General features: G+C 46.2%; 1 protein-coding gene across 1 annotated transcript in view; it reads right to left on the bottom strand.

Annotated features, from left to right (window-relative positions):
* LOC107122863 (AMME syndrome candidate gene 1 protein-like) overlaps positions 1-6,523 on the bottom strand; it is a gene marked incomplete at its 5' end in the record, with an annotated part of 12,264 nt that extends 5,741 nt beyond the window's left edge. Inside the window, 3 exon segments of the mRNA XM_015426004.1 lie at positions 882-893; positions 3,699-3,799; positions 6,328-6,523. Of these exon segments, the coding sequence (XP_015281490.1) occupies positions 882-893; positions 3,699-3,799; positions 6,328-6,523 (309 nt within the window).
* Positions 6,524-17,930: the final 11,407 nt, after the last annotated feature.

Below are 17,930 nucleotides of genomic sequence, written 5' to 3'. Positions count from 1 at the left end.
AGAAAGAAAGAAAGAAAGAAAGAAAGAAAGAAAGAAAGAAAGAAAGAAAGAAAGAAAGAAAGAAAGAAAGAGAGAGAGAGAGAGAGAAGGAGAGAAAGGGGGAAAGAGAGAGAAGGAAAGAAGGAGGGAAAGAAAAAGAAGGAGAGAAGGAAATGAGGGAAAGAAAGAGAGAAGGAAAGAAGGAGGGAAAGAAAAATAAAGAAAGGAAAGGAGGGAAAGAAAGGAGAGAAGGAAATAAGGAGGGCAGGGGCCTCCGGCTCCCTGCACTTAAAGGGGCTGCCTTTAAGTGCAGGGAGCCAGTGGGAAAGGGCTCAGCGTGCCCAATCTCCACTTGGAGATCGGGCAGGCAGGGGCCTCTGGCTCCCTGCATCAGGAAAGGGCCCCGTGCACCTGATTGCCGCTTGGAGATCGGGCGTGCAAGGCCTTCCGGCTCTCTGCACTTAAAGGGGCTCCCTTAAAGTGCAGGGAGCCGGCGGGAAAGGGGCGTGGCCAAATCAGAAGACAGCCAGAACGCTGTTCCGGTATGTTCTGCCCCAAAAATAGCCCTGCTCAGGAGACATATTTAGCTCTCCTAGACTTCTCTCCTTTGAGATCTACGGAATGGCATTAAGGGACCATTCAGCCAACATTTGTGTCCCAGGCAGTTTTGCTTCTGGAACTAATGCCCATAATCTGGAACTAATGCCCACAGAACTCTGTCTCTCCATTCACTTCCCAGAGTCTACATCAGGATGGAATCCCCAGTGTAGGACCCATGGCGGCTCCCAACACCTTTCCTAGAGCCTACCATAGAATCCCTTGGGTTGGAAGGTACATCCAGGGTCATCTAGTCCAACCCCCTGCACAAGGCAGGAAATTCACAAATACCTCCCCCTCCACACCCGCAGAGACCGCTGTTCCGCCCAGATGACAAAAAACTTCCAGGATTGCTTCCTGACCCCAAAGTGGCCATCAGCATTCCCCTGGGCGTGTAAGAAAGGGCCACAAGAACTAAGCACTGAGGCAACCCTTCCTGCCCTCCCTCTCACGATCTGCCTAAGAATCCAGTCACAGGATCCACATTGCTGTCAGATGGCCATCTAGCCTCTGTTTGAAAACCTCCAAAGAAGGGGAGCCCACCACTTCCTTGAGGAAGCCTGTTCCACTGAGGAACCACTCTAACTGTCAGGAAGTTCTTCCTAATGTTTAGCCGAAAACGCTTCTGATTTAATTTCATCCCACTGGTTCTGGTCCGACCTTCTGGGGCAACAGAAAACAACTCCACGGCATCCTCTAGATGACAGCCTTCAAGTACTTGAATAAGGCAGCAATCAAAGCTCACTGCTTTTTAGAAATATTTTTAGAAAGTGGGTGGGGTCACGTGGGAGTTTTGCCCACCTGTGCTTCTGATTGGCCACTGGAAATCCATGCAGATAAAAAAATGCATTGGCAGCAGCTGCCACCACAGCACAAGGGTCTTCACTGCATGACTGAAGTATGCAAGGAATACTTTTAAACTGTGTGTTCATTCTAAAAGGCATCCTGTTAAGCAGAGGCTGAAGAGCTACTGTTCTGTATAACCGCCAGTCCCTGACGTTTTGTGCTTGGCCCCACCTCCTGCAGCAGCCATCTGCAGCCCATGCCAGAATCTCAAAGGTTCCCACAGGGTCAAAAAGGTTGTGGACCCCTGGCCTACATTAAACACCACAAATCAAACATGTGGCAGCAGACAGAGGTGACTCTTGAGAACAGCTCTTGAGAAAATGCCACGGGAATTTTTAAATTTACTTTATTTGTAACCCCACATTTCTCCCGAGTGGGGACCCAGGGTGGCCGACAGCCTTCTCCTCTCCTCCATTTTGTCCTCACAACAACCACCCTGTGCTTCTGAGAGGGTGTGACTGGCCCAAGGTCACCCAGCGAGCTTCCGTGGCACAAGAGGGGATCTGAACTTGGATCTCCCAGTTTCTAGTCCAAACCTCTTAACCCTCACACCACCCTGGCTCTCTTAAGTCCCTACTTGATCTTCCCTGGCAGGGCCACATTCAACCCAGTTAAGTTTTCTTTTGCCAACATGGGCAGATCAGAAGGGGCAAGGAGTGCCAAGGCCCACCATATTCTTGAGTACCACGTGCCACGCTCTTTCCTCAAGGAAGCTGTTTTCCATAGCTGATGCTACTCAGTTTCCCCACAAAAGGGAACACAACCAACCCAATCCTGTCATGGTAAACCACTGCTTTGCAGAGATTTGGGAGGAAGCAGCACTGCACACATTTGTTTTGTTTCTGATCTCCGCAGCTTACGGGCATTGCTCAGGAAGCACGGGGCTTGGCTCTGAGCAGCAGCCGGACGTTTTGATATGATGGAGTGAACTCCAGGAGACAAATCTCCCGGTGGCTGGATGTGTGCCCAAGGCAAGAAACACACAGGCTTCCCACCCCTCCAAGACCTGGAACAGTTTTAAAGGTCACTTACAGACCACTGGCTCTCCAAGCATGTATAGTCCTTTAAAAAAGAAAAAAGGAAAAGAAAACGCCAAGCAGGACAAGCCACTTTCTCTTTCTCAGTCACAGCGACACTCCACACTTTAAAGCTTCCCTTAAAGACTTGCATCTGGTTTGGTGTGTTTCACCAAGGTGTGGATTTGTGTGGGACTGGAGAGGTGACTGCCCATACGGCAGAAACAGAAGGAATCTACCCCCCTTTCCCCTTAGAGTAGGAAGGCTAATCCACCCTAGTTGTTTCCGTTCTCTGTTTTTCAGCAGCTGAGGACTTTGGCGCTCGGCTGGGTGGGCCACGGTCACCACTTGGATACGAGACTAACAAAGGAGACGGGGGCTTGTTATGTGGAGGAAGGCGACTGCCAGGGCTATTTTTGGGCAGGAACACACAGGAACGGAGATCCGGCTGGCTTCAGAGTTGGCCACGCCCACTACAGCCAAAACCTCTGCGTGCGTGACCACAGAGGGAAGGCCTGGAGAGCGACACACACCCCCAGCAACTCCGAGGTGGGTGGGCCAGAGGGGACCCTGGAAGGATCGGGAAGGCGTTTAAATGCCTTCCCTTCCCTTCAAGGGGGGGCTTGCCCAGGCAAACCAAGGGAATGCATGGGGGTGTGGCCTAATATGCTAATGAGTTTCTGCTGTTGGGTGTGGCCTGTTATGGTAATGAGTTCCTGCTGGGCTTTTTCTACAAAAAGAGCCCTGGGACAGCAAACCACCTCTGCTCACCTCCTGCCTGGAACACCTTGTGGAAGTGCCACGAGTCAGTTGTGACTCCGCACCGTGTCCAAGGGGTGGGGGTGGGGCGCAGCAAGAGTGACGCCATGGGGGACCCCATCTCTCGTGGATTTAAAGCTCCGTATTGCTGAGAGCTCACCAGCTACCTGGAGTCCGGCTAGCTGATCCAGCCTCCAGCTGAAAAGCTATGACATGACGGTGGTCCTCCGATATGGCACCACAGCCTTTAAGCAGGAAAGCATCTTTTGAACATTAGGAGCCTAAACATGACAGATTTCCCTTTAGGTTCAACAGCAGGCACGAACGCCCCCCCGAGAAGAAGAGACCAGCCTCAAGGAGAGAAGGCTCTTGTAAAGCACATGTTACCAGAATGGAAGCTCACAGGGTGCTGATGTCTGGGGTGGAGCTACAGAAACCAGTTTGTGCAACACAGAAACAGCCAAACACATCAAATGCAGACTTTGTGTGCCAAAAGGCCACCTACCTGGTCAGTTTTATAGTTTTCCTGAAATCATTTGTAATTGGAGCTTTATAGCCTCCTTTCCTCAATAAGGAATCTATGGTCTGAATGTGGTCCCATCCTGTTGAGATGCATGAGGAAAAAAAGTATTAGAACACACACACAGCATGTTGAAACTTGATGGCAAAAGCCATTGCTGCCGCAATCCCCTCCCCCTCCCTTTCAGCCCTAAAGGTATGACGTGCAAATGCTCTGTCTTCCTTTCTTTTTGGAAATGGCTCTTGTTAGAAGAAAACTGCACAATTTTCTCCGGTGAAAAGCAGTGTGTTCTGGCAAGCAATTACGAAGCACGCACAATTCTACCGTCTAGTTTTTGTTTAAAAAAAAAAAAATCAACCATGACGTACACGTAAAAGGCTGGCTCCTCTCAAATAATACATATTACATATGCTTAGAATCACCTGGAACCCAGGTTTTTAATGCCAATATTGCAGGATTATTGATTGAAACTAGGAATGTAGAAAATCTCCAAATGGCATCACCCACAATAGGAGAGTTTCCCCCATCAATGCCAATGTTCAACTGTGCCTCAGTGCCCCACTTCCAAGGTTACATTTGGAGGCAGCCACACTAATTAAAAAAACTGGGCTTCCAAACAGTTTCCTCCAAGGCTGTATTCAGCTGTCTCTGTTGGTTCAAGATGGGGATAAACTTGGCTTGTGGCTGTGCTCACCTGCTCCCTTCGCCTCCTTGCAAAGAAAAGCCTTCAACTGGACACACCAGTTTGTCCTACCAGCTCCGTGCAGGCATCCGGGCAAACGGCAGCTCGTTTCCTCGCCACAAATCGGGGGTCTAAACTGTGGTTAAATCCCAGCTTAGAATCTGAGTTTGTGCGGACGAAATGAACTCCAGTTTGCCAAAGTACCTACATTTGGGCATTATGGCAAATTGGTTTGAGGCGTCCAAAGTCAGTTGTGCTCTGCATGTGAGGGAAGGGGGAAGGGAATGGGTGAGCACGTCAACCGATAGGAGGCTCCTGACATCAGAACATGGATCCTTGATCCTAAAAGTAAACCATCTGCTGGACATTGCTATAAATGATGAAGGGTACAAGTAGGAAGTTACCCCCAGTTGTTAAAAGGGCCATACCATAGCAATGCACAGAAAATAAATGTTACTTAAAAGGAACAGAATCCAACCAAGCTTGGTCTTTCACTGATTTCAACAGGGCTTGCAAAGGTGTGTGTGGGGGATTGTTTCAAAGGATCCACAGACGAAGATTTTCCACACGCTTTTAGTACATTTTGTAAATCAAGTGAACCTGACATCTTGAGAAACCACGGTAGCTTAGAAGACACAGGTATAGAAAGTCAGGGGCTAAACAAATACCCCAGGCTTTCTAGTGGTGACTCCTGCTATACACAAGGAATTGCCTCTTGAGGGTCATCCATAGTGAATTGTTAAGAACTCCACAGCAGAGACACAAAAATGCAGCTAAATCAAATCATTACATAAACAAAAATCAAATAATGAACAATGAAAACAATGGCTTTGCAACTGGAAGAGAAGAACACCAGTGGACAGACTTCAGCAGCTTCATCGAGTGTAAAGAATGAATGACTAAGTTCACAGAGCTTTCCTGAAGGAGTTGTCAACGGGCCTGTGCCTTTGTTGCAGCACGGCATGTACGGGGGCCACTCCCAGATGCTGCCCTTAAGGAGGCACTTGCTCTGCTAGGGAGGGGACGGGACACCTGATCGTAAGTGTGTGGCTTCTTAACCTCCCGGTCCAGTAGGCACAGGGTCTTTCCACACATCACATGCCAACTGCACACTTGAGAGATAGCTGTGGCCCATTCTGACCTGTATGAGCAACATGGCTTCCCAGCACTTGTTCAGTCCCAATCCACATTACCTGTTCACAATGTGTACCTTGAAAACCATGGAGTGGGTACCTTGGGCTTTTCTGCTGGTGTAACGGGAAGGAAGGGCCGTCTCCACGGATTCCCTGCTGCATTGCGGTGTATGCCTTTTTTGCTCGTGCTGATCCCACAATCCCTGGCATAGCCTTTTCAGGGGTCAAGGCGGGTGCTTCTTCCCTTTTCCACCAGCAGAAAACCTGGCAGGATCCAACCCGTAATGTGTAAAGAGACCCACAGGCATGGGAGCCAACTGCCTTCTCCCCCCCCAAAAAAAACCCCCAGTAGTATGTCATTCAAACCACATACGGGTTAAGTACCAACAGCAACAGCCTCACAAGAAAGAAAGAAAAAAAAAGAGCAGCGATGAAAATACTGCCACAAATAATAACCCCATAGCTAATTGAAAAGACATTGCCATTTTAGTGATATTAAAGTAGCAAAGAGCTGCTCCAGCTACCAGAAGGACTTTGCACTACCTGCTACTGTGGCCATTTGATATATTGCGGACTGTAGCATAAGACTATATGGCTGCAAGTTACGGAAGTCTTCCAAATAAAGGGACTTATTGTCTATGGATACATAAAGTGGCATTGAGATAAGAGTCATCCCTTACAATTAAAGTATCGCTCCATCATCTGACATCAGCGCAAGGTCACATATTGCATTTTAAGTTCCTAGGTATGTTTAAATCCTTCACCAGATCATATGAGATAAAGTGCAACAATGACCTTGCTCCTTTGCAACCTCCGGTAAGTAGGTGGCGGTGCGTTTTGATCCTTTTTCATTGATGAATTCTATTCTAATGCCATGTACACCCACCTGAAAGAAACGGGCAGCTTTATTAGTACATGAAGAAAAAAATGAAAACAAGAGATGGTTAGCAAGATAAATCCTCAAGGAGTCAGTTTTGCATTTTGCCTTTTGCTTTTTAAAAAAAGGGTCATCCCAATTTTTGATGCTGTCTTTTCGTATTATTTTTTTTTAAATCTCATATGCATCTAAGTTTATTTGAAAGGGGAAAGCCAAAGAGAAGGAACCCTGTTCCCCACTGAGGATGAAATGCAAAATCAGCGGCTCCGCAGTTTCTCCAGCAGCAGCTGAGGAAAGGCCAGTGCTGTTCAATCCTCTTTGCACCAGTTCCGTTGTCAAAAACGGCTAAGGCCCGTGGGGTGGGGTGAGGTGAGGTGGGTGGAGGGGAAGAGGGAACCAACACACCTGCTGAGGTTACTGAAGCCACTGTAATTTACGATAGTGAAAACTTACCAAAACACTGACACCAGGATAAACTAACTCCACTTTACACAAGCGACCAGCAATGGTCCCTCTAAGCTGTGGAGTCTAGTGAGCAAAAATTCTACTTCGTGAGCTACTAACATGAAAGTTTTGAGCGAGCGATTGGGCTACTGCATAAATCAGTTTGCTCTGGAGCCCTCCTTCCTGAGCTGAGACAAAAATGTGTGAGCCGGAGGCTAAAAAACTCTGAGCTAGCTCACACTAACTCAGCTTAGGGAGAACCCTGATTGAGTCCTTGGCTTCCTGCTTGGAAGTGCAAAAAATGGACTGTTGCATCCCTGACAGGCCATGGCTGGTGGATGGCATTTGGCTTGGTGCGTCACAAGTTGTGTGGGTGTGCCTTTCTTCATTCATTGCCATAAGCTGCATGGACCCTGGGGAGCAGCTGGGGGTTGGATATAGGGTTGCCAGCTCCAAGTTGGGAAATACGTGGAGATTTGGGGGAGGGGCAGAGCCTGAGGAGGGTGGGGTTTGGGAGTGGACTTCAGTGGGGCATAATGCCATAGACCCTACCTTCCAAAGTGGCCAGGTGAACTGATCTCAGTGTGTGAACCGGAGGCTAAAAAACCAGTGAGCTAGCTCACACTAACTCAGCTTAGAGGGAACACCGGCGACCAGCCAGCCTGGCAGAGCTGAACAGATCGGAAGCCGAGCGAGGGACTCTTTCAGCCCATCTCAGGGCAACTGGGCTGTTAGATGCTTGTTCGCTTGCCTAGGCAGCCTGAGAGACATCCAAATGCTCAGGCAGTTGGCAGCCCAAACGAACAGAGCTGCACCTGATGCAAGAGTAGGTTGCTGGGGGCACCACAAAAGGTGGGCAGCAAGGCTGAATCATCTGGAGAGTTACCATGCCCTCCTAAACCAAGCAAGAGTCGACGGCCTTTGAATGACATCGCTCTTCTTAGGATGGCACTGCCAGATGCCGTGATGTACACAAGTCCCGGGAAGTTTTGAAAAAGTGGCCACTCTCAGTTAATCCAGAGATAATGGAACTTAAAAAAAAAAACAATAGCCCATGTCTTTCTTGGCATTGAGAGTTAAAGGTACTTGGTCCCAGGGTGCTAAGAGAGACAGTACTGACAACTCCTTCCTTAAAATCTGCTCTTAAAAGCTCATAACTTGAATCAAGTTGCTTGTGGAAATGCAGTGGTTTTACTGATGCTTTCAGGACCAGAGCCGTCGGGCTGCATTCTACTAAGGAACATTTTTGTTCAGGTATTAATTTTTATTTCTTTACTTAGGTCATTTCCATCCTGCCCTTCCCCCTATCAGGAGAGCTTCCAGGGGCACAAACATGGTTTGGCTTCTCATGATGTTAGTTCAGCTTAACGTTAAGTTGCTCTGGATTAAAAAAAATGGTATTTCCATAACAAGTACACAAAAACCCTGCAGTCTTATCTACAGTGGCTTAGATGAGCAGCAGCTGGAGATTTGATGCTATGGAACAGAACAATCCAGCCCAATGCCAAGTGAGCAAAAACAGACACAATGCAAGGTGCAATGGAGACCCAAGGCTGTTTTAAATGTCATCTCATCCACAGAGATGGTAGGAGCAGCGCACACCTTCAGCTAGCCATCCTGAGCGCTACACACTGATGACAGAAAGGTGGGAGATACATTTTCTGAATTAATAATAACACAGCAGATGAATGGACTCCCACAACTGAGGCCGTATCTACATACATCGCTTCCACATGAAGTTTCCTCGTGTGTTGCTGCACCAAGATCAGTGAGTGCTGTGCACAGAGGAACAAAAACGGGCTGGCTGCCTTGTCAGAACGGCTCTCTGTCACTGCCTGCAAAGACACACTCTAAAAGGCGGCCCGGAACAAACACAAAGGATCCAACTGTTTTCTAATGTAACACTGCTGGCCTCAAGAGGCTGGTTCCTATTTTTGTTCTCAGTCTTTTCACCTGTGCAATGTTTTCTGTGCAATCTCCATCCCCTAAGAATTCTGCACTACAATGGCCAGGTTAATCAAGTGACTATCTGGCAGGCAGAGCTTGTTCTGAGGAACTCGGCATCTCTACTGCAGAGAGAGAGAGAGACCCACCGAGGCAAACTGTGAAAACAGAATGGACGGCCAGGCGAGTCTATTAATGCAAAGCCCAATGAATAATTCAGTTAAAGAGCAGCTTATGATCCAGTTCATTTAAAGCAGTTAATTTAGATTCTGGCCCAGATACGAGTTTTCCATATGCGGGATTTCTACAGCTTTCCAATCGCCTCTGTCCAAAGAGTATAGTCAGGCCAGCTATGCAAAGTTATGCTCTGGCAAACTTAAAATACAGGGGAATCTTGCTCAGGGCTGTTTCCAACCGCACTGCTTTGTCACAGGGGTTTTCGGACTGGGTGGGTGTTAAGTCGGTTACTTAACAAAGACTCAGAGAGTGATTTCAGCAAAAGATCAGCTTTATTCAGCAACTCAGTTATAACTCAACTCCAAACAGATCAACATGAATAGCCAGAACAGCTTTTACATTGAAGCTGTTCTACTTTTAAACTCTCCCGGCTAACGTAGCCACGCCCTATTATACAATATCAACCTATGAGGTTGCAGAGATAAGGTCCAATCACAATAGTTCCCGCTCTTGGAACTGGCTGTTGGTGATTGGTCGGTTCTTCCTGGGCTACCAATTACAAGTGACGGATTAGGATCCTAGCCCAGGATGAAAGCTTCACGTGGTGTTTCAATGACAGAGTTCACATACATACTCTAGTCAGATTGAATACACCACAGTGGGGAAGCAGGGGCTGCTACTGCCGCTGAGCTCCCACGCCGGAGTGTCCCGGGAAGCCTGTCCTCTTCTGGGAGGAGAAGGAGCGGCAGCATTCTCTGCCAGGCCAGCAGCCCCTCCATCGAAAGCCTCGTTCCTCAGCCATGCACTTCTTTTACCTGGTGCGAGCAGGAGGTGGCCGGGAAGTGGTGTGATGCCACGGCAGGTGCGATGGCTACCTCCGAGGCACGGCAGTGGTCTATAAAAGGCGTGTGTGAACCGAGGCCTCCGTAGGAGCTGCGGGGCTGATGGAGAAGCGTGCTGAGGCTCTCTTCAGAAGAAGACTCAACCCACTGAGCCTTCAGTGTCAATCCTGAAACTCCTCTGGTCTTTTATAGACCTTGGAGTTGGGTGGGAGGTGGCCAGAAGTGGCAAGACATTGCATCAGACCTGGCGGCTAAGGAACAGAAGCCACAGAGCTGATCGAGGAGGCTGCAGCAGCCCTCCCAGCGGGAAAGCCTTCAGTGCGGAAGGTACCGATCAGGAAGGTACAACACTACAGACTGACAGTTAACTGCAAGCCTGAGATATTATGTTTGGGGAAACCAAGGAGAAGAAATGGGCACCACCGCTGAGCTACTTTAAACGACTAGCTGTTCTGGACCACTAATGATGAACCTGCAGAAGGTAGCCAAGGTGGCTCTACATGTAGGCTACTGCAGCTCTGAAGCTCTCCAACCAACAACATACTCTGTACACATTACAGTTAGCCTAGTCCACTCCCCAAGGAATTAACCACAGAATCCACTGTCCCTATGGAGAAATTTTAGACCCTTCAGAGAGACAAAGGTTAAGAGATTTTCCATACGACCTCAAGGAGAGGATTTGAGAAAGAGGGTAAACTGTCATAAACAAAAGAGAGCCCGGAAGAGAAACCAACAATTTGCCCGCCAACAGGTTCCTTACAACAATACTGGCCTTACAATTGGATATACTTTAAGATGGATCCCAGAGCCTAACTCTGTGACTGGGAGGCCACTTTTAGTCACACTAATGGATAGGGGAGAGTTGGAAATAAATATTTATTTAAATAATTTAAATAATTGAATAATGCAAGCAAAATCTAACTTATGTTAGCAAAGGAAGGCAAACACACCCTGTACGAGCCTGGACCATGTACAAGCACTGGGATTTGTTCCTGTTTCATATTCCACAGTTAGCCCATCTAGCATGACTGATTTACAGCCCTGGCAGCATATTGACATATGCAAGGCAGAACAGTTTCCAAGAAAAAATATAGCACTGGAAAAATTTCTCAAAAACATTCTCCCGCACATCACTGTGTTGGGGGAAATGATTTCCACCAATTTACCTTCCCACTGTCGACCCTCATTCTGTGCCCCCAAGTTTTTGGTGCAGGGAGCTGCAGTGTGAAGGGGAAGGCAGGAAAGATTTGTCCTGCAAGCTCCGTTTCACTCAGAGTACTTTGGCTCAAACCCTCTGTAAACGGCCACTGAGGATAAATGAAGCCGTAGAGCACCTTTTAAGAATGTATTATTAACCTGTATGCATAGATGCAACTCTCTTGGCAAGCTGCAGAGAGAGGCTGGACATTTTTCCAGGCAAACTTTCACCGTCCGTTCACAAAGTACAGGTACACCACACAAGGATGTTTTCTCATTATACCGGGTCCTTCCTGAACCTCAGCAGAACCAATCATGAGAAACTGCTACCTCTCAGCCAGGATTTCTGCACGCCCTGTGCTTGAAGAATGCATAAAAAGAATTCACCTTGTCTGCTTCTTAGGGTTGCCAGGTGAAACGGGATTTACCAGGAGGCTCTGGGAGAGGGGAGGGAAGAAGTGTGATTGAACTCTGAAGTGAGTTCTGGCCGTCGCATTTAAAGGGACCTCATTCCTTTAAAGGGATGCTGAACTGCAGGCTGTGGAAGGTCGGTAGTTCAGCTGTTTGAGACCCGGGTGTGCCGCATGACGGAGTGAGCTCCCGTCTCTAGTTCCAGCTCCTGCCAACCTAGCAGTTCGAAAGCAAGAAATCGCAAGTAGATAAATAGGGACCACTTCGGTGGGAAGGTAACAGCGTTCCGTGCGCCTTGGTGTTTAGTCATGCCAGCCTCATGACCACGGAAACATCTTTGGACAGCGCTGGCTCTTCGGCTTTGAAACAGAGATGAGCATTGCAACCCTAGAGTCGGATTCAACTGGCTTTCGAGCAAAGGAACCTTTATCTTTAACTTTCCTTTTAAATGCCTTCCCTCCATTGGAAATAATGGGAGATAGGGGCACCTTCTTTTCAGGCTCATAGAATTGGGCCCTGTGGTCCAATCTTTTTGAAACGTGGAGGTGGTTTTGAGGAGAGGCACCAGCAGCTATGCTGAAAATCTGGTGCCTCTACCTCAAACAATAGCCCCTCCAAAGCCCCAGACATCCATGGATTGATTCTCCATTATACCCGATGGGGACCGGTGCGTCCTGAACCTACTGTCCATCAGTTCCATTGGATGCCCTTAAGTTCTAGTATTTTGGAAGAAGAAGAAAAAATTCTCTTTGTCAACTCTCTCCACCCCATGCATCATTTTATAAACCTCTACCACGCCCTCCTCTCAGTCATCCCTCTTCTAAACGGAAAAGTCCCAGACTCTTCATCCTTCCCTCCTAGGGGAGGGGCTCCAGCCCCCTCATCGTCTTGGTTGCCCTCCTCTGTGCTTTTCCCAGCTCTGCAATGTCCTTCTGGAGATAAGGTGACCAGAACTGTACACAGTGTTCCAAATGAGGCTGGATCATAGATCAATACAGGGGCATTACAATTTCAGCTATTTTATTCTCAGTCCCTTTCGTGATAATTCCTAACATAAGTGTTTGTCTTTTTCACCGCTGCAGCACACTGAGTTGACACTTTCATTGAGCTAAATTAAGAACTAAAAGGTTAAATACAGCAAATCTAAGGGCCAAATGGTATCAATTATAAACATACAACGTAAATATTGTCAAATATACCAAAAAAACACCACATGTATTTATTACAAATCAGATAAAACCAGATTTAGGCCCAAAGAGTAGCCTCAAATCAGGATAAAATCATACAGCTGCATCAAGTGTAAACCATATGTGACCAAGACCATACGCATTTCAGCGAATTTGGCCATCCTCAGTGGTCAAACATATTTATTGCACATTGGCTCCAGATAATACAATAATACAATGCTTGATACAACAGTATGATTTTATCCTGATTTGAGGCTACTATGTTCTATGTCTATAACTGATATTGTTTGGCTTTGATACAACAGTATGATTTTATCCTGATTCGAGGCTACTATTTGGGCCTATATCTGTTTATATATTCTATGTCTATAACTGATATTGTTTGGCCCTTAAGATTTGCTGTATTTAACCTCTTGGTTCTTAATTCAATTTTTTTGGGTTAAGATCCCCCCCTTCCATGCCATAGCTACAGTGGGTCATTTTGGGGCTTTGCCCCCTCAAATGTGAGGCATGCCCCACAACAACTGCTGCTCCTCTCCCCTCCCCCACCCGACTCCGCCTCCCTCCCCTCCTGTGACATTAAAAGGACCCTCCAGCTGATTGGCAGGAGCATGTGGCATGCCGATCAGCTGGAGGGCCCTTTAAATCTTGCAGCCGCCCCTCTCCCTCCCCTTCTCTAAGATTTAAAGGGCCCTTCAGCTGATCAGCAGGCCCTCTAAAACTTGCAGGAAGTGAGGGAAAGTATTGGCTGTTATCTGCACGCCTTCCCTGAACTCCAAGCGGCGAAATCACTGCTTGCACTTCAGGGAAGGCATGCGGCCACCCCTCTCCCTCCTCCCTCCTGCCCCACAAAGTTTCCCCATGCCCCGCCAACCCAAAATTTCTGGCTATGGGGCTGCTTTGTTCTTTGTTACTTTCATTGAGCTATCCACTACGACTCCAAGATCTTTTCCCTTCTTGGTCTCAGCAAGTTCAGTCCCCATTAGCTTATACTTGAAGCTGGGATTTTTTTGTCCCAATGTGCACCTACTTGAGTTAAAATGAACATCTGTAAATTAATCTCAAAACTGATTCTCCACTTTATCTGTAATTTTACCACAATTTTGATGAATGGCAGCTAACAAAGGTGGGAATGGAGACCAGAAGACTGCTGGAGAGGGGCCCTTTTCGGTGGTGGCACCCTGGTCTTGGAATTCCTTCCAGACTCAGGTCTGACTGGGACCTACTGATTTGGGAATTTAATCACTGATTTCTGTGGTTGTACTGACTCCTTTTCCACACTGTTTTACTGCTACCTTTTGTATTTTATTGTTGTAATAGAGTTATTCATGTTGATGGTATTAATTACTGTATACTTTTAAGGTTCACCACCATGTATATTTGCTAATAGAAAGGCGGGGTATAAATCCATCAAACAAACAAGTAAATAGATGAGAGATTCACAAGGGTTTCATTCGGTATATTCTCAAACACATAAAATGAATGTGTATGAACTAAACATGCTAATCAAGCACGTACAACCACAAAGCATCAAATAACTTTTCTGGAAATCTGGCTAATCCATTTAATGCAGGGACAGCCCAGCTTTGATAACATTTTGCTCTCATGGGATGGCTTTTGGAAATACTCCTGTAGAGGAAGATCTCATGAACTTGCTGTAATAGAAAACCAGCTTGAAGCATAAATGCTGGAAGAGGTAGATGGCCCTGATCTCTTCCGGGAGCGCATTCCACCAGTAAGGAGCCGCCACAGAAAAAGCCCTGGCGGCAGTGAGCCTGGCATCTTTGCGGCCCAGAATGATAAATCGATGTTACGACCCTGACCGCAGAGCATATTCTGGATAATAAACCTTGAGTAGAGGGAGGATCTATCGTCTGTTCAAAAGAAGTCAGATGAGGGGAAGTTTTTGTATCCAACTTTTAATCTGCAAGCAGTGAAAAACAGAAAGATTTGAAGGTCAATTTGAAGACATAACTGTGAAAGGAGAATCTGGCTATCTTTTATATTAATTCTGGCCAATCTAATTTGTACTTAATCAAATAGAAAATCAACCTGATGCCCTGGTTTCTTTAAAGTCATAATCACAGGCAACAAGACATCAAGGGAGATAAATCAGGCATTACTTATTTTCTGTACTTATCCCAAATTGAGTTTAGAGGAGTATGAATTTCATTATCATCTAAAACACACAATTTATTCTTTTTAAAACGTATCTTAACAAATACTTAAATATTAAATTAAGAAGATTTCCTGCAAAGCCTAAATCCACTCAGTAATACAACCAAAATAGCTAAACAAAAAACCTAAACAATTAGGAACAGCTAAACTCCATTTTAAAATGACTGTAAAATAGCTGTTTTTATCTGAGGCTGTTGATAAACTCATATGGATTGGTTGTATAAAAGGATGTATTTTATGTATCTTTAGATTTGGAATAATCAGAGGAATTGCTATGAACCACCACCACTTTAACCTGTGCGATCTTTCCCATCCAAACATTTTTACATTTAATCTGTCTTCTCAGATCTACTTCCTGATGGTTTATCTTGGCCCCTGCCACACGGGGAACAAAATGTGTGGCCAAAGTGCGGCTTTTGGAAGCCGCACCAAAATAGACACACCGCGGCGGGATCACATGGATCCCCTGAGCCGCGGCGCCGTTACTCCCCGGCACGATCACATGCCGGGGAGGAAGTCACGGTCAGAGACCAAGGCAGCTGGCTGCGCATGCATGTGCATGCGCAGTTCAGCCAGGAGCCGGGGATGTGCCGGTAGAAGGACGCGCCGGCGATCCCACGGCCATTCAGGTAAGACCACCTCTGTCGGTGGTTCTTTTTTGCTGCAGGTTTTCAGGGGTAGGGACGGATCGGGGACGGATGCGCGCCACTTCCCAGATGTTGCGGTGAGATCACGCCCGTTTGCTGCGCCCCCGATCCGTCCCTCTCCCGGGCCAAAACCCTCCGTGTGACCGGGACCCTTGTACACTTTTACCCCAGGCAGGAAGAGTTCTACTTTCTTCAATCATTTAGGTTCCTATTGGATCAGATCAAAGTTCTATCTAGTCCAGCATCCTGCTTCTTTCAGTGACTAACCAGATGCCTCCAAGAATCCCACATGTAAGGAAATAAAAGACAACACCTCCCTCCTCCTGCTGTCTGTCCCCAGCATCTGGTGTTCAGAGATAAACTGCCTCTGAACATGGAAGATTTATTTAGCCATGATGGCTAATGCCTTTGATAGAACTATCCCCATGAATTTGTCTAGCCTACTTTTAAAGCCTTGTGAACTAGCAGATAAGATTAAGAACCGAGTGTATAATTCGATATCATTCTAATACAAGAACTATTTGATTAACAATGTATGACCACTGCGGTTTGCTAACATTTGATTCAACGGTTTGTGGCTTGAAAGGCTGACTCCCTTGGCAAAACCTAACACTGCACAATGACGTTCTGTGATTCTAAATACATGGCAACTTTCTGTAAATAAATCCATGTCAACAAGTTGATGCTTCCATCAAACTGTCTGCACTGCTTTGTGATGAGAAAAACATTTGTGACTATTAATGTGAAAATGTTAGCAATTTGGGGAAAGATGGACAACTAGGTCCTCACCAACATTTTATACAATGCATCAATTGCTTAAACTTTCCAATATACTGGCTTACACACCAGGCTTCAATTCACTGGCTTCAGATCCAGGCCCATCAAAAATCTTCTCCCATTCCTAGGAGAATTCCCCCATTCCCATTATACCACTCAGCAGTCAAGCAAAAAATGAGGTTCAGAAAACTTCTTTGTAGTATACTCAGCTAAGTAAATACAGGTGTCCCAGTGGCACATGAAAAACACTCTGCAGGACTATATCCTCTCAAGAACTGAAAACAGAAGAACAAAAGAAGAAAAGTGAAAGAAGAAACAATTGCAGAGTCCATGCCAGGAAGAAACACTTGGCATTTAGATAAGAAAATTCTTTATTTCCAAGGGACATAAGAAAGACAGAGGACTAGGGATACAAAAGCAGCCATCAAGTAAACCAGCCGTTGTGAAAGAGGAGGCTTGGATCTTACTGTATCTGTGGACCAGTTCAGCTATTATTATACCAGAGAGCCAGTCTGGTGTAGTGGTTAAGAGCAGCAGACTCTAATCTGGAGAACTGGGTTTGATTCTCCACTCCTCCACATGCAGCCAGCTGGGTTCCTTCTGTCAGAGTTCTCTCAGAGCTCTCCTCTCATAAAACCCTCCGTGTGACCGGGACCCTTGTACACTTTTACCCCAGGCAGGAAGAGTTCTACTTTCTTCAATCATTTAGGTTCCTATTGGATCAGATCAAAGTTCTATCTAGTCCAGCATCCTGCTTCTTTCAGTGACTAACCAGATGCCTCCAAGAATCCCACATGTAAGGAAATAAAAGACAACACCTCCCTCCTCCTGCTGTCTGTCCCCAGCATCTGGTGTTCAGAGATAAACTGCCTCTGAACATGGAAGATTTATTTAGCCATGATGGCTAATGCCTTTAATAGAACTATCCCCATGAATTTGTCTAGCCTACTTTTAAAGCCTTGTGAACTAGCAGATAAGATTAAGAACCGAGTGTATAATTCGATATCATTCTAATACAAGAACTATTTGATTAACAATGTATGACCACTGCGGTTTGCTAACATTTGATTCAACGGTTTGTGGCTTGAAAGGCTGACTCCCTTGGCAAAACCTAACACTGCACAATGACGTTCTGTGATTCTAAATACATGGCAACTTTCTGTAAATAAATCCATGTCAACAAGTTGATGCTTCCATCAAACTGTCTGCACTGCTTTGTGATGAGAAAAACATTTGTGACTATTAATGTGAAAATGTTAGCAATTTGGGGAAAGATGGACAACTAGGTCCTCACCAACATTTTATACAATGCATCAATTGCTTAAACTTTCCAATATACTGGCTTACACACCAGGCTTCAATTCACTGGCTTCAGATCCAGGCCCATCAAAAATCTTCTCCCATTCCTAGGAGAATTCCCCCATTCCCATTATACCACTCAGCAGTCAAGCAAAAAATGAGGTTCAGAAAACCTCTTTGTAGTATACTCAGCTAAGTAAATACAGGTGTCCCAGTGGCACATGAAAAGACACTCTACAGGACTATATCCTCTCAAGAACTGAAAACAGAAGAACAAAAGAAGAAAAGTGAAAGAAGAAACAATTGCAGAGGCCATGCTAGGAAGAAACACTTGGCATTTAGAGAAGAAATAAACTAAGGTAATGTTCCTAGGGAAAACAGGAAAAAGTAAATTCTTTATTTCCAAGGGACATAAGAA

Source organism: Gekko japonicus, unplaced genomic scaffold (genome assembly GCF_001447785.1).
Source record: "Gekko japonicus isolate JY-2015 unplaced genomic scaffold, Gekko_japonicus_V1.1 scaffold4231, whole genome shotgun sequence".
NCBI lineage: Eukaryota > Metazoa > Chordata > Lepidosauria > Squamata > Gekkonidae > Gekko > Gekko japonicus.
Note: the sequence above shows the minus strand (reverse complement) of the source record. Positions and strands in the feature narration are given on the sequence as shown.